General features: G+C 53.6%; 2 protein-coding genes across 2 annotated transcripts; both read right to left on the bottom strand.

The window, feature by feature from the left end:
* Nucleotides 1–9,300: 9,300 nt before the first annotated feature.
* RAB26 (RAB26, member RAS oncogene family) lies at nucleotides 9,301–14,728 on the bottom strand. The gene is made up of 9 exons (XM_059896523.1): nucleotides 14,534–14,728; nucleotides 13,370–13,480; nucleotides 10,908–10,949; nucleotides 10,749–10,815; nucleotides 10,512–10,564; nucleotides 10,042–10,107; nucleotides 9,885–9,941; nucleotides 9,718–9,794; nucleotides 9,301–9,616 (listed from the first exon to the last, which is right to left on the bottom strand). The coding sequence occupies exons 1-9, from the start codon at nucleotides 14,726–14,728 to the stop codon at nucleotides 9,514–9,516; spliced, it is 771 nt and encodes a 256-aa protein (XP_059752506.1). The 3' UTR covers nucleotides 9,301–9,513.
* A 7,662-nt stretch (nucleotides 14,729–22,390) lies between these two features.
* Nucleotides 22,391–22,739, bottom strand: LOC132349161 (large ribosomal subunit protein eL42-like). The gene has a single exon (XM_059897334.1). The coding sequence runs from the start codon at nucleotides 22,709–22,711 to the stop codon at nucleotides 22,391–22,393; it is 321 nt and encodes a 106-aa protein (XP_059753317.1). The 5' UTR covers nucleotides 22,712–22,739.
* Between the last annotated feature and the right edge of the window lie 441 nt (nucleotides 22,740–23,180).

Genomic DNA, 23,180 nt, shown 5'->3' with positions numbered 1-23,180 from the left:
TAGGGTGCGCCCCCTTGATGGAAGGGTCTGGGGGGTGAAAACAGGTCTTGCCAAAAGTGGCAGGATTGGGCATCTGTCTGCATTTGGGCGGTTTCTGACTTTCAGGACTGTCGGTGATCCGGCTGGAGACCTTGACGTAAATCAGCATCAGTCTAAGGGCCTTGGTGCCCTGACTCGGATCCCTGGATTCAAGGTAGATCACGGGCCTTGCCCAGCTGCGCCTGGAGACCGCTGGCTTCTCCCTCTCTCTGTCTCTCTTCTTTTCTAAGGCTTCCCTTTTTGGCGGGAAGCTGGGATTTTGCGCCATTTGGGGAAAGGATTTCTTGAATCTCATTCCTAAACTGCTCCCGTAACATTGCCAAATCTAATGCTATGTCGGGTAGAATTCACAGGACCCCTTAGGTTTTATTTTTGTTACCAAGAAAGCAGGGTGAATGATTTTGGACTCTTCTGTTGCCTAGTCTCCTACCTCACCATCTACCGACACTCCTTTGCCCTTGTGCCACCTTCCATTGTACCCAACTCCAGTAATCCCACTCTATGCAGCTCCTGTAATTAGAGACCTGGGGAATCAGAACCCTCCCGTTATTCTAGACAATCTTCTTTTAACTACATCCCAAGTCTTAAGGGGGAAACAGAGCCCTTCCTACTCTACAAGTACCTGTACTTCTCCAGATTCCCTTGGCCAATCCCAGACCCTTGTTCCCTGTGCCTTTCTGTACCCAACGATACCCCAGGTTGAAAATGCTGGTCCTGCTGGAATAAGCCATAGTGGAACTTCCTATCACCCAGGATCAGGGAGAATATGCCCACTTAGGGAAGTGGCAAATGGCAAAGGCATAATCAAGAGTACATGCGCCTTTCTTAACCGATTTAGCCCAATGCAAAGACTGGGCCAATTTTCTGAAGACCCTAGTAGGTTCATGGATTTCAAGCCCTAATCCTGGCCCTTGATTTAACTTGGAAGGACGTCCAAATGGTCTTATCTACCTGCTGTACCCATGAGGAGAAGCAGAGGATATGGGCAGCAGCACAAGTGTACGCTGACCAGTTCGCCAGGGACCAGCCCAACATTTATGTTGTTTGGGACGCAGTCCCAAATCATATAAGCCCATTTGGGATTATAATTGCCTGGCGGGGGGGAAAGGCCAGGCGTCACAAGGTCCAGTGCCTATTAGAAGGAACGAGAAAGTGCATTTGGAAGCCAGTCAACTATGAAAAGGTCAAGGAAGTGACCCAAGAGGAAGAAGAAAGCCCTGTTCTCTTTCAGGGACAGCTTGTGGAGGCATTTTAGAAAATTTGCTAACAGATCTCTCTGCTCCCAAGGGTCAGTCCCTGCTGCCCCTGATATTAGGCAAAAACTCCGAAAGTTACAGTTAGGCCCACAAACTCCTAGAGGTGACCTTTGGAATATTTAATAATGGAGATCAAACTGAGGAAGAGGATAGAACTCAACATGGAAAAAGGCAGGCCAAGGCTCAAGCTAAACTGATAGCTGTTGCTGTCAGCCATGCCTTGCAACCTCAGGGCAACCCAAAGGGGGCAAGAAGGTTCAACCAACAGTCCGGAGGCGAGACCAAGGGGGAATGCTTCAAATGCAAGTCACCTGGCCGTTGGGCCCATGAGTACCAGGAGAAGCTCCCGGGCCTTGCCCAGTCTGCAAACAGACCAGTCACTGGAGATGGGACTGCCCTTGGTCCTCAAGGGGAATGGGGGCTCCTGCTCCTGAGATGGCCATGCTGGATGACTGAAGCAGCCCAGGGATTCTCGCGGCTCCCCCTGCCCCGCCCCCACAAGATGTCTGTCTCCCTTGAGCCCCTGGTGGCAGGTAAGGTCAAGTTTTTAAATTGATACAGGAGCCACTTAACTCTGCCCTGATTTCTCACGCTGGGCCTCTTTCCTCTAAAAGCTGCAGTGACTGGTGTCAGTGGCAAGCCTTGTACCCTTCACTGGGGCTCTCACTTGCCATTTTGAACATGCCTTTTCAGTTGAGTGTCCTACCCTACTACTAGGGAGAGATCTTTTGGGCTCCCTCAAGGTGATATTACAGTTAGGAGGCCCCGAGCAGAGCAGCCCCTTATCTTAACCCTGGCCAAGGCAGATCAACACAAGAGCAAGGGCTTGTTCCCAGCCATATTCTACAAGCAGTGAACCCTGCAGCAAACTGGACAAAGGAGTCCCTGGGAGGACCATAAATGCCCAACCTGCAGAAACTAGCCTTAAGCCAGAAGCTGCTTACCCTAACCAGAGACAGTACCCCATTAGGTTAGAGGCAAAAAAGGGGTTACAAACCCTCATACATAAATTCTTAAAATATGGCCTCTTGGTTCCCTGTCAGTCGCAATGCAATACTCTTATTGTGTCAGTTAAGCCTAATGGGGGGATATAGGATGGTGTAAGACCTCAGCAGTAAAAGAGGCAGTAGTTCCTATACTCCCCCTTGTGGCCAATCCTTATAAGAGACTAGCCCAAGTCCTTGAAAATGCTAAATGGTTTACTTTGCTCGACCTCAAGGATGCCGCCTTTTACATCCCAGTTCATCCCTCACAATCTGTTTGCCTTCCAGTGGACTAACCCCCACTCGGGCCAGATGCAACAATACACCTGGACGACACTACCTACCACGGGTTTGGGGACAAGTCACAGTGTTTGCCCAGGCCCTAGGAAAGGAACCAAGGGAAATAGGCCTAAAAGGGGCTATGCTACAGTATGCACATGATATATTAATATGTAGCCCCACCGTGGAGACTCAAGTGAGAACATCATTGAAGTTCTTAATTTCCTTGAGGTCCAGGGTTACAGGGTCTCCCAGAAAAAGGCACAAATCTCAATGCAACAAGTTAAATACATGGGACACATTATAAACCCTGGAAGTAGACAGCTGTCGCAAGATAAAAAACGAGTATGTTAGGCCTAAGTGCCCCAAAGACGTTTCTTTGTACCTTTTTACAAAGGTAAAAAGGCAGGGTTTTGCTTACTCTGGATCCCAGGGTTTGGGCTAATGTCTAAGCTCCTATATGAAGCCATTTAAAGCCCAGATACAGAACCATTACTTTGGGATGAAGAACACAGGAAAAGGCTTTTAATAGTATCGAACAGGTCCTCATTAAAGCTCCTGCTCTGGGTCTTCTCAGTTTTAAAAAGCCATTCATTTTGTATTTGGCTGAAAAGCAGGGGACCTAAAAGAAGTCCTAACCCCCTAAAAGCTCTGGAGGTCCTAAAAGAAACTAGAAGTTCCTCAGCCAATAGGCTATTTTTCCACACAACTAGATGATGTGCCCTGAGGTTGGCCTTCCTGCTTTCGGCCAGCAGCTGCCACCACTTTATCAGTGGAAGAAGCTAACAAGCTTACCTTGGACAGCCACTGGAAGTCCAGACCCCTGCCCCCCAACATCAAGTACAAAGGATTCTAGAGATGAAAGGCCACCACTGGCTAACTGGAGGCCACCGTACTAAGTACCAGGGTTTACTTCTTGACTCCCCAGAGGTAACCCTCAAAACTCCCAACACTGAGAAAAACGGAACCCTCACACTGTTGGTGGGAATGTAAATTGGTGCAGCCACTATGGGAAAACAGTATGGAGGTTCCTAAAACTACAGTTGCCATAGGATCCTGCAATCCCACTCCTGGGCATATACCCAGACAAAACTATAATTTGAAAAGATACATGCACCCCAGTGTTCACTGCAGCATTATTTGCAATAACCAAGACTCAGAAACAACCTAAATGTCCAGTAGAGTAGTGGATAAAGATGTAGATATATACAATGGAATACTACTCAGCCATTAAAAAGAATGAAATAATACCATTTGCAGCAACATGGATGGACCTAGAAATACTAAGCGAAGTAAGTCAGACATAACATATGATATCATTTATTTGTGGAATTCAAACTCCAGAAAGGATCATCTGTGAAACAAAAACACTCAAGACAGAGAAAAGACTTGTGGTTGCCTGGAGGAGGGAAGGACTAGGAGTTTGGGGTTAGTAGATGCAAACTAATAAATAGGATAAACAACAGGGTCGTATTGTATAGCACAAGAAACTGTATTCAGTATCTTGAAATAAACCATAACGGAAAAGATGGAAAAGTATATACATATAACTCAATCACTTTGCTGTACACCAGAAACTAACAACATTATAAATCAACTCTACATCAATAAAATTAAAAAACTTGCCACACTCTCAACCCAACTACACTGATGCCTGCTGAAATCCCAAAGGTAATACATTCCTACCTTGACCAGGTTTATCCCTATCAGCCTGATATGACAGATCAAGACATTGACAATCCTGAGGTAGAATGGTTTACTGATGGCAGTTCATGTAAGGACGGGCTCAGGAGGGCAGAGCATCATAGAGGTGAAAATTTTGTGCAGCCCAGAAGGCCGAACTCTAACCCAAGCCTTAACCCTAGGGGAAGGAAAAATTATAAACGTATACACAGGCTCTAAATATGCCTATCTCGTTCTACATGCCAATGGAGCTATATGGAAAGAGGACTTGAATGCAAAAAACCCCCCTGTAAAGTATGGGGCTGAGATCTCACAGAGGCAGCTCAAAAACCAAACAAATCAAGTAACAGTCATTCACTGCCATGGACACCAAAAGGGAAATCTCCCAAATTATCAAAGGGAACAACAGGGCAGATGGAGAAGCAGAGAACGCAGTCCTGATACAACAAATGACATTAATCCCATCCCTTACCCCTTCTAACATGCCCAGGTATTCCTGAGGAAACCTGGGCACGAGAAAAAGGGTGAACTAAGGGAACAGAAGGCTGGTGACGCATCAAAAATTGCTTTTTCTGACCAATGGAAAGTTAAAGGGCTACGTGATTTTTCTCCATCTGGGGAAGGATACTGTGTCTACAGTGGTTTTCTGGCTTTTAACGAGAAAATGACTCCCAGATGTAATCAAAGGGTTACTCGAGCCTGCGCCCTCTGTGCCACCCATAAATAAGGAGGCCATCTCAAGCCCCCCGCTTTTGTGAGCCCAGTCCAGCAACGTGGGCCTTAGCCAGGAGAGGACTGGCAAATGGATTTCACTCAGATGGCTTCTTTCCAGGGCTTCAAATATTAGTCTTTGTGGGTAGTTTTACTGGATGGGTGGAGGCCTTTCCCACTAGGACAGAAAAAGCAACTGAAGTGGCTAGAGCACTTCTGAAGGAAATTATCCCTAGGTTCAGGTTGCCCTGACACCTCCAGATTGACAGTGGACCCTCAATTCATAGCAAAGTTTACACAAAATACCCTAGGAAATACTACCTTTATTTGTCCTGCAGACCTCAGTCCTCAGGAAAGGTGGAACAGACCAATCATACCCTAAAGAAAACCTTGGGTAAACTCTTGTCAGGAAATACCAGAACCTGATAATAGCAGGTGGTGCCACCTGCTGCCAGCAACTCCTAAGGGTCGGGGCAGCCCCTAAAACAACTAGGTTGAACCCCTTTGAAATGACATGGTAGGCTATTCCTCGCCCTGGACGTGGTAACCAGCCTAGAAACCCAGGCACACCTTAAATACATTATTAACCTGGGCCAGGTCCGAAGGGCTATTCAAGAATATGGAAACAGTTCAGCTCTCCCCAGATAACAGCCCCAGTTACTCCATTGTAAACCCTGGGTACTGGGTGCTCTTAAAGACCTGGAAAAATGAGTCCCCTGGTGACCAGCTACTCCCAAAGCAAGAGTCTTTATCAAGTTTTGCTAAGCAACCCTACAGCGGTTAAACTTCAGGGAGTCACTAGTTGGGTCTGTCTACCCAGAATTAAACCTGTTTCCACTGATGTGTTACAGGAACCTGAAGACCCACATCCCAGCTATTCCCGTGAACCTGCCCAAGACCTCAAATACCTCTTCAAGAAGGTGATCCCCAAGCCAAGGGACAACTGCATTGATAAGTAAACTCTCACTTTGACATTAATTTCTTTGGGGCTCTGCGGGTAACAAAAGCGAGATAAGTGACAGTAGGCTGGGAGCCCGTATTTGCTACTGGGCTCTTGTTTACTGCAGGATTTCTTTTAATGCTACTGGCATTCCAGTTGCTTCCTAAATTAGAACTCTGATTGATGTCATTATGAAGTTATCAGTTACCCTGACTTTTCTCCCCCTCCTTTGGGGATTCATGTCAGGGGAGTGAGGATCCAACGCAGTAGTAAATCTCTCAAGAATTATTGCTCAGGGAGAGAATCTGTCTCAGTGCTGGGTCTACCATCCCAATCCTCAAAGCGACGCCTATAAGCTTAAAGGACTAAGCTACACACCCAGTAATGATGACCTTGAAGTTACTCTGGCTGAAGGTCCTGCGACCCCTGCTCCTCTCAGAGTCCACATCCAGCCCTTGGCACAGCTTCCATGCCTGGACCTGACCCCTCTCGTTAGTGCATCCAGCACACAAAGCTCCCCCCATCAAAGCATATTTGTCTTCTACTCTTGTCATAAAGGTAACTCATCTTGCTGCCCACGCCAGAAGCCTGGAACTAAATTCTGCAATGCACCAGTGGTTGACATCACTGCCATTACCCCTAATTTTAATTGCGAAGACCAAACAGGCAACGCCACCCATTGGTGCCTCCAAGATCAGCTGGCCGGTGGGATGTGTGTCTCCTAGACAGGCCTGGCGCCAAGCGTCTAACACACATCTTCCCCACGTGTGGTACATGTTTTTTGCCTCTCCCAAAGCCTTCGTAAAGACTCATACACCCTTATTCAGTGGTGGGATCCTCTCCTCCAACTGTACCGGAACCCCCGCCTTGGGGGACTCTACTGAAGTGGTTTAATTCCACAACAGTACGTCAGGCATGTGCCCCTCCCAGACATCTATTCCTTTGTGGTCCAGGTGCAAACTGTCCTCTTCAAAAAACCCCAATTCCTCTTTCCCTTCCTGGGATTAGCTGTGGCCTTTCCTTGTATAGACAGTGCTCTGTTTACAGGATAATGTAACGCTAGGCCAACTGAGTAACCAAACAAACCCAGGTATTGCCATCTATAACATCACCCACGCCTGGGGCAAAAGGGCAATTGGCCTCCTTTCGCCAGGAAATGGAGCTGCCGTTGGTTTGGTGGCCCCTTGGGGAGGCTTTGTTTATCATGAAATGGTGCTCAGCAATCTTTTAGTTGCCCTGTCCTGAGTGCATCCACAGGGAATGCACTCACCAGACTCTCATTGTCTCTAAGTCCCTTGGCTAGTAAAGTGATGGCTAATAGACTGGCCTTGGACTTCCTCCAAGCCGAACAAGGAGGAGTATGTGCAGTTATCAATAAGACATGTTGCACCTACATCAATAATACTGGGCTAGTAGAAGAGGACGTCAAGAAAATGTGACCATGCCAAATGGCTTCATTCCTTCGGACAGGGTAACCCAAGCGCTGACTAGACTGCAGTTAAGGAGGTGTTACCAAGTGTGACCTGGTTCTTACCCCATGCTTGGGCCTCTAGTTGCCATAATGCTTTTACTGAACTTTGGCCACTGTCTTTTTTTTTTTTTTTTAATTTATTTAATTTATTTATTTTTGGCTGCGTTGGGTCTTTGTTGCTGCGTGTGGGCTTTCTCTAGTTGTGGCGAGCGGGGGCTGCTCTTTGTTGCCGTGTGTGGGCTTCTCATTGCGGTGGCGTCTCTTGCTGCGGAGCACGGGCTCTAGGCGCGCGGGCTTCAGTAGTTGTGGCACACGGGCTCTAGAGCGCAAGCTCAGTAGTTGTGGCACACGGGCTTAGTTGCTCCACAGCATGTGGGATCTTCCCGGACCAGGGCTCGAACCTGTGTCCCCTGCGCCGGCAGGCAGATTCCCAACCACTGTGCCACCAGGGAAGCCCTTGGCCCCTGCCTTTTTAATCTGCTTGTTAAGTTTGCTTCCAGGTTGCAACAGTTCCACGTCAAGATGATAGTGATGCAGGGATTCCAGCCATTCCCTGACATAGATCCTACCGGAATAACAGCGGAAGTCACCCTGGGGCCCCTGGACAAGACAGGGCGAGAGTTCCGTGGCCCCAATTAGGTAGGGTCCACGAGCCCAGTGCCAGCCTGAAGAAGCTGCAGAAGACAGACCTCCGCCCCTTATCCTCCCAATAAAGAGTTCTTGGGGTCCACGTCACTTGGGAGATTTGAGGTAAGAGATAGGTGGCTGAGCAGCTGCAACCATTCTCCTGCTGACACTTCAAGATAAGGTACTAGCAGGAGCTTCAGGCCCTGACTGGGTGGAAGACAAAGCAACTACAGTTTCCTCATTCTTGTGGTCAAGGGGATTTTACAGCCCAACACATCTGTTTCACAGTCTTGGTCTCTGCTGGATTCTTGGTCTCGTTGGATTCTTTCCTCAAAGGAGACATCTGTAAGTCTCTGAAGTGCTTAGCAATAAAGCAAAGGTGGTGAGTTGACTGGAGCACACGTGTCTTTATTTTCATGCCTATTTGCACCCCAGAGGACTCCATGGGACGACTGGGTCATCCCTGGGCAGTCTCGGTTAGGGGCAGAGCATGAAAATGGAAGTTCACGCCAGTGACTTTCCACCTATTTGGACCGCCTTCTCTATTTTTACCTGTAAGGATAGGTTTTCTTGTGTGCCTTTGCCTTGGGGTGGGTGGTGAACTCTTAATTCCTCTAATTCCTCACTAACAGTCCCTGAGCATTGCTTTCTTTCAATGGACAAGGCAGGCACTGCAGAAAACACAACTTTATTCACTAGGACTGGAAACAAAAGCTCTCAATCAAAACACTGACTTGAAGATTTTAGTACAGGGTGGAGTGCCCTGCCCACCCCCCTGGCTTGACCTTGCCAAGCCCAGGCCCTGTATCAGCCTGCTGAGATGGTACCCTGGTGAGCAGGCGAGGGCTGGCAGTCCTGGTTTGCCTGACATTTCTGTGGCTTCCCACATGCTATTCACTGCATTACAAAGCCACAGCCTTGGCATCCTCCAAGGTAACATGAAAGACCCTGTTGATGTTTGAACCAGGGCCTCCTGGTGGGTGGGCTGGCAGCAGGCAGCTCTGGTCCTTGGGGCACAGATGCATGATGTGATTAGCGGTGAAGCCTGCTGCCCCAGGTGTGGGCAGGAATCCTGCCTGGGCAACATGTGCAGCTGCAGACATGGCTTTCTAGGCGTTTAGGCACTGTACACGTGGCGTGGGCACCGCAGCCCAGCCTGGAAGCTGGGCGTGCCCAGGAGGGGGCGGCAGAGCACCGTGGCCCGGAGGACCAGGCGCCTGGCAGTCTATACATTGTTGGGTAGCCCTCCTGTGTAGAAGTTGGTTGCTCTTCTGTGAAGGCCTTGGGGGCACGGCCCTCAGGCAGCAGCAGGTGAAGGAGGGCTGCGGACCTTCTGGCTTCCTGAAGCCTGTTTGTTGGGACTGAGGCTCTGGATGGCTGCCCAGACGAGGGAAGGGCAAGGCTCAGCCTGGGATTCCTAGAAACAGACACCCTGGGAGTGGCTGCTGGGTGGTGAAGTCAGGGGTGTGTAGACTCACTCTATCCAGTCTTCCAGAACACCCTGGTGGCCGTCCCCAGCCAGGTTCAGGGTTTGCAGCAGGAGGCCCCCCGGCCTTCCCTCTTGACATAGTCGTGCAGCTGAAAGCGAGGCTCACTGGGAGCTTTCATGCAGCGCTGCTTCAACTCCCTGTGGGGCAGGGATGACCATGGAATAGGGTAGCCTGTACCCCCAACAAGGGGACTCAGGCGCTGGGTCTGGGGGTCTTCCTGATAACTGCCAGGACTTACTTTGCTATGGCCGTGAAAGCCAAGTCCACATTGAGGCCCGTCTTGGCGCTGGTCTCCATGAACGGCAGCCCGTACTCCTGCAAACAGCGGTTGGCAACCTGGTGGGGACAGCTCAGGCCCTGCAGCCCCAGGGGCACTCTCTGGCTGCCCACCCAACCGCAGCTCACCTTGGCCAGCTTTTCCCCATCCTCCCTTTTCACCACACGCTCCTGGGCAGAGTCCACCTGGCACAGGAGTCTTGGTGAGAGTTGGCCCCAGCTCGCTCCCCTGCCACCCTCCACCCTCTGTAGAGCCAGGGTAGATGAGACAAGCTGGGGTACCCACCTTGTTCCCCAGCAGCATGAGTACCACGTCATGCTGGGCGTACTCCTGGATCTCTGTCAGCCAGGCCTGTGGGGGGAGAGCTGAGGACAGGCTGGAGGCTGGAGCTCCTGACACCCCTTGCCCCCCTCCAGGACACACCCCACAGAGTGCCTGTCAGTGTCTGGCTAACAGGAGGGCCCCTGAACTAGTGCTTCCCATGTGCCCTGCAGGGGCTTTCCAACAGGTACCTTATCTAAGGAGTTGGACTGGTGGACTAGAAGGTCACCCCGGCCCCCTTCAGCTCACTCTCAACCTGAGCCACTGTACTTGGGCCATCAGGAGCCCAGAGGGGCAGTCTTTCCCTCTCCCCACTGTCAGTAGGGTCCTCAGAACTCTCTGGGACCCTGATGCCATCTGTGCCTGAGGGAGGCTGGGGATGGGGTCAGGCCCCATCTCAGCCTGTCTCCACCACCAGGAAGGAAGCCACTGACCTGGATGCTGTCGAAGGAGGCCTTGTTGGTAACGTCATAGAGCAGCAGCAGTGCTGGGGGCAGAGGGTCAGTGAGGACACCTGCAGAGCCCACAGCAGCTCCCCATCACCCTCACCCTCACGCATCGCACCCTTCACACTTATGCCCACTCAAACCCAGGGTGCCCTCCTCCAAGCAGAAGCCTAGGGAGTGTGGCCCCGACTCCCTGGAGCTAGGGTACGGTGCCCATGAGCTCACCATGAGCGTCTCGGTAGTAGGCATGGGTGACGCTGCGGAACCTTTCCTGGCCAGCCGTGTCCCAGATCTGCAGCAAGGGCATAGTGCAGCTGTCAGGGCTGCCCAGTCCTTCCCAGGTGCCCCCTGCCCTCAATTCCCCCTCCCCCAGTCACCTCTCACCTGCAGCTTCACCTTCATGCCATCCACATCCAGAACTTTGTTCTGAAACACAACCAGCCAGCTCCAAGGAGGGCCCAGGGCCGAGTGCACCATCCTAGGCAGCAGCTAGACCGGTGCCACCCTCCGGCGGGGGGCGGGGGGAGGCGGTGGATGGGGGGGGAGAGGCAGGCAGTGCCAGGCCAGGACTGAGGGGCCCCCGGTGTGTCCCTGAATTCATTATCCCGGGCCTCAGCTGGCTCTGTCTCCAGGGCACATCTTGTTCTCGTCCGACTACCTCACTGCCCTCTACCTACAGATAAAGCTTCCCCTTGAATCCAAGTCCTGGTGTCCACCCAGCTCTCCCCCATACCTCCTACACCTCCTGCTGCTGAGCCCCTCCTGGTGACCCGTGCACAGAGGGTGCCCAGGCTGCCCCCGCTCAGCTGGCTGTCCTGATGGACTGGAAGGTTGCCGCCCTCCATGGCCAGCTTTGTCCATTCTGGGCCAGGTGGTTCTTCCTCTGCCCATCCTGGAGGGCTGACACACAGCCCCACCAGCTCCCTGCCCTGGAGGGCCCCCGGTCACCACCCACCCCAGTCACTCACTGAGTCCTGTTGCTCTGCACCCAGCCCGTCCCCTCTCTCCTTTACCCCAGCTGACCTCCTCCCCCTGGTGTCCAGCCCCGGTGACCCCCGAGCCTACTTGCCTGTTCAGCTTCACACTGCACGCCTCCTCCCTGCACTCTGCTCCTAGGTCTCAAGGCCCTGCTCCAGCCCCCTCTCCTAGGCCACCAGCACTTCTCACAGCTCTGCACACACTGCTCCTTTTGCTTAGAGCCACTTGCAGGACTTATTTGAAGTCACCCACCGTGTGACCCCAGGCCCATTACTAACACTGTGCCTCAGTTTCCCCAGCCACAAATGGGGGTAGCCAGGGTGCTCATCACGTGGCTGCCCCGATTACTTTATGAGCTACTATATGCAAAGCACTGAGAAATGAGTCTGGCCTGGTACGAGCTAAAGTGTTTGTTGTAATTTGAAAGCCTCTCTTCCCGCTCCGATGGCAGCTGCCTGAGGATAGGGCTCCATGCAGTAAGCACAGAGCCCAGAACTTGGCCTGGTACACAGTGGGTGCTCATTATGTGCTTGCTTGCTGGCTGATGATGCTCCCTAGCCAGGCCCTCCCAGTTCAGGACTAGAGCAGGGAGTGGCTCAACTCCGGTTCCTATCTGCTGGGGTGGGGACAGGAGCTGCTAACCAGCAGCTGAGGCCCCGGGCGGTGGAAACAGCACCACCTCCCTCTTCACCCAGCGCCTGCTGTCAGGGTGCTTCTGGGTCTCCAGGGAACTGGGTGCAGCCATCTGCCCCGCTGCAGGGAGGCTGGGGAGGACATCCCGCCTTCCCTGGCACCCTGAACAGGGGTGCGAACCACACAGCCTCACCACCTGCCCCAGAGCCAAGAGGGAGGTGAGAAGGGGGGAGGTGAGGCCAGAACAGGCAGAGGACTGGGCCTAAACCTCCCCCTTCTGTCACCTCAACCCTTACTTCATCCCAGAGGACTTGAGGGGCTCTGCCCCCACAGTCAGGGTAGAGAATGGCTCCCCAGACTGGAGGGAGCCCCCCCTTCCCAGTCCCCAGAAGGGGCCTCCCTGCCAGCTTTCTGCTGACTGGGTCTAATTAAAGGGTGAGAAAAATGCAAATTTGGGATTTGCTGAGAACACATCACCTCAGCACGTGGAATTTAGACTGATGCCTGAGCCCTGCAGGCCTAAGGCTGTGGCCCCCATCATTCCCCTGTGACCCCACAGGCTGCTTGGGGTGCTGGAGGGCTCTTGGGGAGTCAAGAGTACAGGGACCTCCCCCAGAAGGACCCCAGGACATAGCCCTCTAGCCGGGGGTGAGGTGGTGAGGGGGCTCCGCCAGGGAAAGCAGCCAGGTGGGAACATTTCCCGTAAGCCTCCTAACCCAAGGGCAGGGACTTCTCCCTGGCTCTGAGACCGGGTGTGTGCTTCAGTGCCACAGCCATCTGTCTGGTTCGGACTGGGCAGGCCACCTGGCACCTCAGGGCCCCTCTGTACAGTTGGGCAGCAATGCTGGCCTCCTGAGTGGACACGGGTCTTGAGTTCCCATGGGGACACCAGCATCCACCGCCCCCAATGCACAAGATACAGCCCCCAGGGTTGTGCCAACCCCAGGCACAGGGGTACCACTCTGCTTCGATTGTATACAGCCACCACCTCTCTCCAGGACCTTGAGATGTCGGGAGGCAGGCAGCTTGGTGGTTAAGGCATCCCACCTCAACCACCTTGACCGTGGGAGCCAGGTGGTCCAGCCAGGAGCTCCACCTCATGAGCCTGTCAGTGCCACAGAGATAATGGAGAACCAGCTGCCCAGGGGTGTTCTGAGCAGCTATTAGCTGGTGTTGGGGGCCCAGGGCATGGGCTGGGCCCAGTTAGTGCTCGGGACATCAGCCTCCACTCTTACCCGGAAGTCGATGCCCACAGTGGAGATGAAGGTCCCTGCCAGGAAAGCCCCATCCTTAAAGCGCACGAGTAAGCAGGTCTTCCCCACGCCTGAGTCTCCCACCAGCATGACCTGGGGCACAAAGAAAGAGCAGAGGGGACCTGGGTGCTGGCCCACCCGGAGGGGTGTCTGGTCCTCCCTGAGCTGGCCTGGTCAGATGGGCTGTGGGTGAGGGTCAGGAGTGGAGGGAGGTATCCTAAGTCTGCAGGTTCAGCAGGGCCTGGGGGAGACACAGGGCCTGGACTTCCAGCTTCCACCTCTAGAAGGTTCTGTCCCCTCTCCTGAACATTGGCCTGTCTCCATCAGTGGGGAGTGGGAGTAGCTGCCTCCATCCAGGGTGGTACCTGGACACCATGCTTGGTCTGGAAGGGGAGCATTTGGGGCTTAGTGGGGAGCAGAACCTGAGGGTTGGCCGCTGGGAGGCCTGGGTGGGGGACCTCTGTGCCAGGGGGCTTCTTCCAATCCCAGCAAGGCTCTAGAGGAATTTGCCAAGTGAGGGTCAGATCTTGACATGAGGAGAGGCTCAGACCATGTCTGTGGACAGGGAGGGGCAGTCAGGCCTCCCTCTCCTTCTCCCCTCCCCCAGCCTGTTGCCAAAGGCTCCAAAACCCAAAGATGGGCCTGCCACCCCCGCCCCCACAATTCACAAGCTTCTGCCTTGGCCTGAAGGAGGCCCCAGCATTCCCCACCAAACTGGCAAACCTCTTCTTAGTCTCGCCTCCTAAAGAGAAGAGACCAAAAGACCCTGGGGGTGAGAGAAGGCAGCATATGGGAAATGATGAGCGTGGGTGGGGGCAGGAGCATAAGGGAACAGGGAGAGGACACCTGCCAAGCTCTGACTTCCGCAGGACCCCTTGTCCGGCCATGACAGCTAGGTGGGGGGTGGGGAGGGGGAGGGGGCAGGCCCTGCCATATGTTGGGTATCCCAAACCCGGGTTTGACAGCTGTGTGTGTGTGTGATGCACCGCGCCAGCCATGCCAACTGCAGCTGCGGGGTTCCGCTCGAGCCAGCTCCTCGCCGAAGGTCTGCAGGGCCCTGCACCCTTTCCCCGGACCCCCTCCCCACTCGGCTCCGGCCGGACGCCACCTGCTGCGCTCGCGTGGGGCTGGGGGTGCCCGGCTCACCTTGAAGGCGACGTCGTAGAAGTCGCCGCCGCCGCCAAGCGAAGACCGGCCGGGCTGCGGGGGCCCGTTGGGAGGTGCGTCGGGGCCAGGGCGCGCAGTCCCGGGGCGCACGGGCCGGGACCCGTGGGTGGCGGGCAGTGCGGAGGTAGCGGGCGCGCTACCCCCCTTGCTCTTGGGGGTCTTTTTCCTGGACATGACAGGCGGGCTGGCGGGCGCTCAGTACGCTCCCGCTGCAGCCGCCGCGCCCCAGGACACCCTGCTCCCCGCGCCCTCGGAGCCAGACCCAGACCCTAAGCCGAAACCGTCCCGCGGCGGCTGCAGCTACCTCCCCGGCGCCCTGCTCCGCGCCGCCCCGCCCCCGCCGCCCCACAGCCCCGCAGCCACTCAGGCCCGGCCTCCCGCCGCAGCTACCAATGGCCGCTCTCGGGCGGGGCCATGCAAATGAGATGGCCTCCCCGGGGGCGGGGTCAGGAGGTCCGGGCCCTGCCCTGGGTGCTCGGGGTCCGAGCGCCTCTTTCCATTGGGGGCAGCTACCTCCCTGCCCTAGGGCCAGCGACGCCCTTCCATATCTGCATCGGGCCTGGGTGCGGGTGGGGGGCGGTGGGTGAGGGAGGGAGTACCCGGCGTCCTGTCGTTCCTCTGCTGGCTGTGCACCGCCCCGCCCGGCTCTGCCCCTTGCCCAGTGACCCCCACTGGACTGCCTCCGGGCCTGAGACGAGGAGAGTGCCGTGAGACCTGAGGAACTGAGGCAGTGGACCTGCGTGGGATGGGCACCCTGGGATTCTGTCCCTTCTCCGCCGGAGATGCCACCTGGCCTGCTGCGGCACCGACCCCCTCCCTTCCAGGGCAGGAGGGTCCAGGAAGCTCCAACACTCGGGCTTGGCAAACAAACCCGGGTGCGCCCCGCCGCTTGGGGCTCAGCTGAGAGCTGGGTATCAGAGACAGGACATAGCTGCCAGGCTGAGCGGCAGGGCTGAGCCGGCCGGGCTGAGCCGGCAGGGCGCTCTACCCCGCAGCTTCTGCCTGCTGGGCTGAAGCTTCAGGATCCTTGGGGAAAGGGAAGTCACTGTCACAGACAGCAGCAGGCCCTCTGAGAGTCCCCTCCCCTGGGGTTCTGCCCTCAGGGATCTGGGAGGTGAAGGAGGTGGGAGGCCACTCTGCCAGGCTGTGGCTGTCTCCTTGGCTTTCCAGTGCTTTCAAGTGCTGATAATCCAACCCTATGCTGGTCCCTGGCGGACTCCTCTCCAGGACCTGGCACCTGCTCCCCTCCTGGACTTCCTGGGGCTCTGTCCCAGGACTCCCACCCAAGATGCTTTGGGTTTTGAGAGCGAGGCTGAGGTGGTCATGGAATCCTGGGAGTGGTGAGCAGAGATGCCCCTCTCCCAGGGCTTGGGGGCAGCAGGTGCAGACGAAGGGCAGCCCTCCTGCTCTGTCCTCCTCCGTCCTGAGACATGACAGCTGTCACTGGGAGCCTGGGCCCTTCAGAGGCCTGAGCCCTCTCAGCTGGCAGTGCCCAGAGTCCAAATAATTATAATGGGCAGAAGCTGTCTCTAGGGCTCAGAGGTCTGGGAAAACACAGATGGAAGGATGCCGCCCAACAAAGCAATTCCTCGAAAGGGCCTGGCAGGGCCCTGCATGGGAGAGGCTTTGGAAAGCTGCCCTTCACCGAGCGCCATCGTGTGCCAGGTGCATGTCATCTTTAGAACTATCCTGTGAGGTGGGTGCTGCTCTGATCCCCAGTGTTCAGATGGGAAACTGAGGCCCAGAGAGGGGAAGGGAGCTGTCCAAGGTCACCAGGCAGGAAGTCGCAGAGCCGGGATTTCTACATGGGAACTCTGGCTCCAGAGAGCATAAACTGTCCCCGGCAGGGTTTGCCCAGAGGTTCCCTGGAGACAGAGACCTATCCCTCAGGGCTCTGTCAGAGCTGGGGACCAACCTGAGGAAGCCCTCTGAGGGCCCCCTGGTGTCCTTTTCTGTCTCGCTCCTCTGGCTCCTCACTTCTTCCAGGCCAGATGCGGTTAGTGAGGCCTGCGGTGGGGGTGTTGGGTTCCCACTGCTGGGGCCCTGGGGACTCCAGGTGTCTCACTCCCAGGAGGCCAACGTCAGGGAGGTTGGCCCAGGGTAAGGGATGCCCACTGGCCCTAGCATCCTAGGCAGTGGGCTCCCTACGTCCTCCTGCCAGCTGCTGCCAGAGCATGGCCAGGGCATGGGAACCACAGAGGAGTTTGGGTGCCCTAGGGGTGGGGCGTCCTGAGTTGGGGGTGCTGCTGATAGGGTAACCAGGAAGAGAGAAGGAGGCAGGCATTCCAGAGAGAGTGGGAAGCTAGGAGGGGAGGCAAGCTGAGAGCAGAGGAGAAAGACTTGACCTTGCAACCTTTAAAATTAGGAGAGTATGTAAAAATCCAGGTCTCTCGTTTTTCTTGAAAAGAGGGAATTCTTGGTCCCTGCCTCGCAGCACCCCTTCTTGCCTTTCTTGCCTTCCCACAGTCCTCCTAATCTTTGATCATTATGTCTCTTGGTTCCTCTATTTGCCATCTGTCTCACTCTCTGGAATGTAAGCTCTCTGGGCACAGGAAGCAGCTTGTCTTGCTCACCGTCATATCCCTGGCATCTGGCTCCAGGCCGCAACAAACAGTTATTAAATTGGTGAAAGAAGTATGAGTTAGAAATGTGGGCCCCACTTCAAGAGGACACATCATTGCCAATAAGGATTTAAGGGAGAACATGCCTCAACATGCAATGAGAGTAAGACTAGTGTGATGATTAGTGAGAGCAGGGCTTTGTGGAGGAGGGGCATTTGCACTGGGCTTTGAAGATTGAGCAGGAGTCCAACAGCGGTGGAGATAGAGAAACTTGCCAGGTGGAGAGAGTGAATATGTTCAGGCTCAGAGAGCCAGTAGGTGGGCAGTTTGAGCAGAAGGAGCCAAAGTGTGGTCCAGTGGCTTGGAAGAAATGGGTGCTAATTCAATAGGTAACATAGGAGGGGGCTAGATTGTAAGGTGAATTTGAATGTTTTGCCTAGGAGCTTGGAAATTGTTCAGTGAGAAGTAGGGAGCCATGCATGGTTTCTGAGGAGAGCAATGGAGAGAAGGCACTGCTATAGGAATACAGGGAGTGGCCAGGAGGGGATGGATGGTGCAGCCTGTGGACAGGGAGATGAGTTTGAGGGGATTGCAGTAGCCCATGGGGAAGTAATGGGGATGGAGGGGACCTCCAGGAGAGACAGAATCTGCAGACCCAGAGGGGAGGCAAGAAATAGTCAGAGCCCCTGGGGCAGAGACAGAGGGTGCTAAGATGGATTAAAGATGGCAAATTCTTTGCTACTCTTCCCAGTGAGGGGGAGGGTCTATGTCTCCTACCCTGGCAGGAGCTGTGATTGCTTTGACCAATGGAAGTGACCCTGTGCCTGTTTCTGGACCCAGACCTTCCAGATTGGCAGCTCTCCCTTCCTGTCTCCTGGAACACTCATTCTTGGAACCCAGCTGCCATACTGTGAGAAAGCCCAGGTGGCCTCATGGAGAAGCCCAGGTGGAGAGGACCCCACTTGCCATCCATGTGAGTGAAGAAGACACCCTGGCAGGTTCAATTAGAGCCGAGGTGAGCTGTCCCCACCGAGCACTGCATCCCGTCCACACTGCAGACTCTGAGCATTTGGAAATGTCCGTCACATGGCCATAGAGAATGAGAACAGGTACCCAGCAAGGGGGAGAAAAGGGACCAGTTTGGTGGGAAAGTTCAGGAAGGTAGCTTTGGCGGGATCTGGGGATGCCCATATTCTCGGGATCTTCTAATCTAGAGAGAAGACCCCCCCACAGGCCAGGCCAGGTCCCTGAAGCAGGGTTTGGAGTTGAAGTGAGCCCTGGGGCTGAGGTAGAGGTGAGGAGTGAGGTCTGTGTCCCTGGGGAGGGGGATACAGACCTACAAGCCCTCAACCTTTCTGGCATAGGGCTGGCTCTGCTGGGCAGGGGAGGGGCTACATGGTTCCATGTCCCAGCAAAGGGATGGAACAACCCCAGGCCTCACTTCTGGACCCTCACCCCAGCACCCTCTGCTGGCCCAGATTCCTGGTCCCCTCATGTCCAGGGCCTTCAGCTCCTACACTCTGCCCTCTGACTTGCCCTTCCATGTGTCTGAACCCCTTGTCCTAGAGTGACGTGTGCCATGAGTCCCCAGACACGAGAACCCTCTGGAACCTATGGCCTGGGGCAGTCTCTCTCTGGAACCCGATTTTCCAAGCCCTCCAGCTTCATGCTCACATTCCCACTCACCCACAGGGTGTGGCCCTCAAGCCAGGCAGCCTTAGACAGGAATGAGAGTCCTCCTCGACCTTCGTCCCAGGCTCTGCTTGGAGCCTCCTCCTCTGGGCAAACTTCCCGGGCTTCTCCCACCCCAGCTCTTGCTCCGCAGACACGGAACCACGTTTGCTCTCCAGTGGTTCTTGGGGGACTGCACTGCCTCCACGCCAGCCTGTGAGCTTCCTGAGTACTGTGCCCATCGTGCCCACTCCTGCCCTCACCAAGCACGGGAATGAGAGCTCCAGGACTGAGCAGGGCAGAGCGAGGCTGGACTTCAGCGTCCTTTAGCAAAGGGGGAGGGGCAGAGCCCCCAAAACTTGTTCCCTCAGAGCACCTCCCAAGAAGACAGTCCTAAGGAATTCAGTTGTCTGCGATCTGAGGGCAAGGGACCCTGGCTGGGAGTGGTGCCAGAAGGCAGAGGCCCCGGCTGGGTCCCTGGCTTGCTGGCTGACCCCGGGCGTGTGGCATACACAGTCTGGGCCTGCTCCCCTCTCTGTGAAATGAGGGGGCGGGAGGAACTGATCTCCGAGGTCCCTTCCAGCTCAAACACCTTATGTTCTATGAAATCCATGTGAACGTTGCCATGGAGACATCAGAGAGGAACTGCAGCAGCACGGAATGTGACTTCCACCAGAGTTACCTGAGGAAGCGGCTCATGTCAGAGGAGCCCTCCCCCCACCGCCCCCAGAGGCCCGGGTGCACAGGGGCCACACTGAGTGTCCTGCTCCCAAGAGGACACACCTACCTGCCCCGCCCTCCCCCATGTGGCACTGAGGCCCTGTAGGTAGTAAGGGGTGGGTGTCCATCCCTGCCTGAGGGGAAAAGGACCAATTGGTGGGAGGGCTGGAGCACAGGGCTGTTTCCCTGTAGGTCCACCCTCTGTCCTTGCTTCCCACAGCTGCTCAGGTACTCACACCTGAATACTCTTGGCGGTCTCAGGACATAAAACGTGCCCGCCACAGAGTGATGGGTGCCGGGGGAGGCCTCAATCTGATCCAGACTCTGCACTGAGGCCCCATGTGGGTGAGACCTCTGGACTCCAGTAGCACAGAACACCGCCAGCTGCCTCGTGGCTCCTGAGTACCACACGTGGCCTCATGGCAGGGGAGGCATCGGTGTCGGTGTAAAGGAATAAAATGAACCCTGGTGTAACCATGACAACCACTGAAGTCTGCGCACTTGGAGTGCCCCTGGAGTGGGCCAAGTGCTTCACTTGCATTGTCTTTTCTTTTCTCTTAATTATAAAAATAATATATGAGTTTTGCAGGCATGTCAACAACACAAAAGGGAAAGGCAAGAATAAAAGTCCTCATTCCCCCACCAGATCTTGTCCTTCAGGAGTAACAACTATTAGGTTTGGTAATGGCTCCTGGGTGAGTTTCCTATTGCTGCTGTGGCACAAACACAGTGGCACAAGACAACTCAAATTTATCATCCTACACTCAGAGGCCAGAAGTGTGTGATGAGTCTAATGGGACTAAAGTCAAGATGTCAGCAAGGCTGATTCCTTCTGGGGGCTCCAGGGGAGAATCCTTGCCTCTTCAGCTTCTGGTGGCCTCCAGCGTTCCTTGGCTCGTGGCCACATCACTGCAATTTCCATTTCCATAGCCACCTGGCCTTCTCTTCTTCTGCCATCAAATCTCCTTATTTATTTATTTTTTAGCCACACTGCACGGCTTGTGGGATCTTAGTTCCATGACCAGGGATTGAACCAGGCCCTCGGCAGTGAAAGTGCAGAGTCCTAACCACTGGACCGCCAGGGAATTCCCAAATCTCCTTATAAGGACATTTGTGACTACATTTATGGCCCACCTGGATAGTCCAGGATCATCCCCCATCTCAAGATCATTAATTTAATCACATGTGCAAGGCCCCTTTTGCCATGGAAGGTAATATTCACAGGTTCTGGGGATTAGGACCTGTATATCTTTGGGGTCCATTATTCAGCTGGAACAGGGCCATTCAAGTTTTCTATTTTGGGACTTTGAAACAAGGGTTCTGTGGCTGAACAGACCTAAAAGTCACTGGACTAAGGATTTCTTTTTCTATCTTTGTCCAAGTTTCTTTAGGTATCCAAATTATGTTACTAAACACATTGCATATTTATGCATAAATATGCATAAAGTACATTGAGATATGATCCTTGTTCTCTAAGAGTATAAATAAAATCATAACTATCTGATCTTTCCACATTTGATAGGATTTTCCCATTAAAAGATCTGGACTAGGGCTTTCCTGGTTGCGCAGTGGTTAAGAATCCACCTGCCAGGGACTTCTCTGGTGGTCCAGTGGTTAAGAATCCGCCTGCCAGTGCAGGGGACACAGGTTCCAGCCCTGGTCCAGGAAGATCCCACATGCCGCGGAGCAACTAAGACCGTGTGCCACAGCTACTGAGCCTGTGCTCTAGAGCCCGCAAACTACAACTACTGAGCCTGCGCCCCTAGAACCTGTGTGTCTGCAACAAGAGAAGCCACGTCAATGAGAAGCCCGCGCACCGCAACTAGAGAAAGCCTGCTCACAGCAACGAAGACCCAATGCAGCCAACAAACAAACAAACAAACAACTAATAAGAATTCGCCTGCCAATACAGGGGACACGGTTTCGATCCCTGGTTCGGGAAGATCCCACATGCCGCAGAGCGACTAAGCCCATGCACCACAACTACTGAGCCTGTGCTCTAGAGCCTGCGAGCCACAACTACTGAGCCCGAGTGCCACAACTACTGGAGCCACACTAAGTCACTAAGCGTGCCTAGAGCCCATGCTCTGCAACAAGAGAAGCCATTGCAATGAGAAGCCTGCGCACCGCAATGAAGAGTAACCCCCACTTGCTGCAACTAGAGAAAGCCTGTGCCCAGCAATGAAAACCCAATGCAGCCAAAATTAAATTAAAAAATAATAAACAAAAATTAATTAATTAATTAATTAAAAGATCTGGACTAAGTGTCTTTTCCTGGCAAGGCTCTGATATATTTTCAATTTCTTCCTTTATTGTTAGTCTATTTGGGTTTTTTATTTCTTCTTGAGTCAGTTTTTTTTTCTTTTTTTAAGAATACCACTGCAGGGCTTCCCTGGTGGCGCAGTGGTTGAGAATCTGCCTGCTAATGCAGGGGACACGGGTTCGAGCCCTGGTCTGGGAAGATCCTACATGCCGCGGGGCAACTGGGCCCGTGAGCCACAACTACTGAGCCTGCGCGTCTGGAGCCTGTGCCCCGCAACGGGAGGGGCCGCGATAGTGAAAGGCCCGCGCACCGCGATGAAGAGTGGCCCCCGCTTGCCGCAACTAGAGAAAGCCCTCGCACGAAACGAAGACCCAACACGGCCAAAAATAAACAAATAAATAAATAAATAAGTAAGTAAATAAATAAAAGTAGCTATTAATAAAAAAAATTAAAAAAAAAAGAATACCACTGCAGAAACTAACACACCATTGTAAAGCAATTATACTCCAATAAAGATGTTTTAAAAAAAAAAAGAATATCACTGTATTTATTCTCATACAGGCAATTTTTCTATAACTTCAACATTTTCCTCTCGAAAATAGAACAAAAGAGTCTCAAAGCTTAGAACTGGATCACTTGGCCCTTTCTCTTCTTATCTCCTCCGAGTTCAAAATGTTTGCATCTCTTAATGGCCTGTATCCTCTTGGACCTGCAGTTGGGCTCAACACATTCAAGCCTCAGTACGATCTTCTTTGTAGTTTTAGCCTTCTTCCAGAAAACTGGCTTTGTTTGCGCACTGTAGCCACTCTGCTTCCGATCATAGCGCCTCTTTCCCTGGGCATACAGGGAATTTTTGCCCTTCTTATACTGGGTCACTTTGTGAGGCTGATGCTTTCCACACTTCTTACAGAAAGTCCTTTGGGTTTTAGGTACATTGACCATCTTTGCAGTATAGGGGTCTTCACAATGAAAACTAGAAACCTGACGTCCGCATTCCTGCATTGTTCTCTTGAGTCAGTTTTTATAGTTTATATTGTTCCAACATGTTTTTAGATAAAAAGTTACACATAATTGTCTCGTAATTTTTCACTCTCTATTTCTGTGAATAAACCTTCATTCTCAGTCTTAATGCGCTGTATTTGATTTTCATCTCTCTTTCAGCTACACTTGCCAACAGGTTTAAAAAAAAACTTAATAGCCTTGTATATTAAAAATAGCTCTTGAGGGACTTCCCTGGTGACGCAGTGGTTAAGAACTGCCTGCCAATGCAGGGGACATGGGTTCAATCCCTGCTCTGGGAAGATCCCACATGCCAAGGAGCAACTAAGCCTGTGCACCACAACTACTGAGCCTGCACTGTAGAGCCTGAGAGCCACAACTACTGAGTCCGCGTGCCACAACTACTGAAGCC

The sequence above is a fragment of the Balaenoptera ricei genome, chromosome 15 (assembly GCF_028023285.1).
Source record: "Balaenoptera ricei isolate mBalRic1 chromosome 15, mBalRic1.hap2, whole genome shotgun sequence".
Classification (NCBI taxonomy): domain Eukaryota; kingdom Metazoa; phylum Chordata; class Mammalia; order Artiodactyla; family Balaenopteridae; genus Balaenoptera; species Balaenoptera ricei.
This window is presented reverse-complemented; position numbering and strand designations above follow the sequence as displayed.

Coding starts and splice junctions, on each gene's coding strand:
- RAB26 (XM_059896523.1), bottom strand. CDS start 14,728: ATGTCCAGGAAAAAGACCCCCAAGAGCAAGGGGGGTAGCGCGCCCGCT. Junction 13,481..14,533: donor TCTACGACGTCGCCTTCAAG/GTGAGCCGGGCA, acceptor TTTGTGCCCCAG/GTCATGCTGGTGGGAGACTC. Junction 9,617..9,717: donor GCTTTCACGGCCATAGCAAA/GTAAGTCCTGGC, acceptor CCTGCCCCACAG/GGAGTTGAAGCAGCGCTGCA.
- LOC132349161 (XM_059897334.1), bottom strand. CDS start 22,711: ATGGTCAATGTACCTAAAACCCAAAGGACTTTCTGTAAGAAGTGTGGA.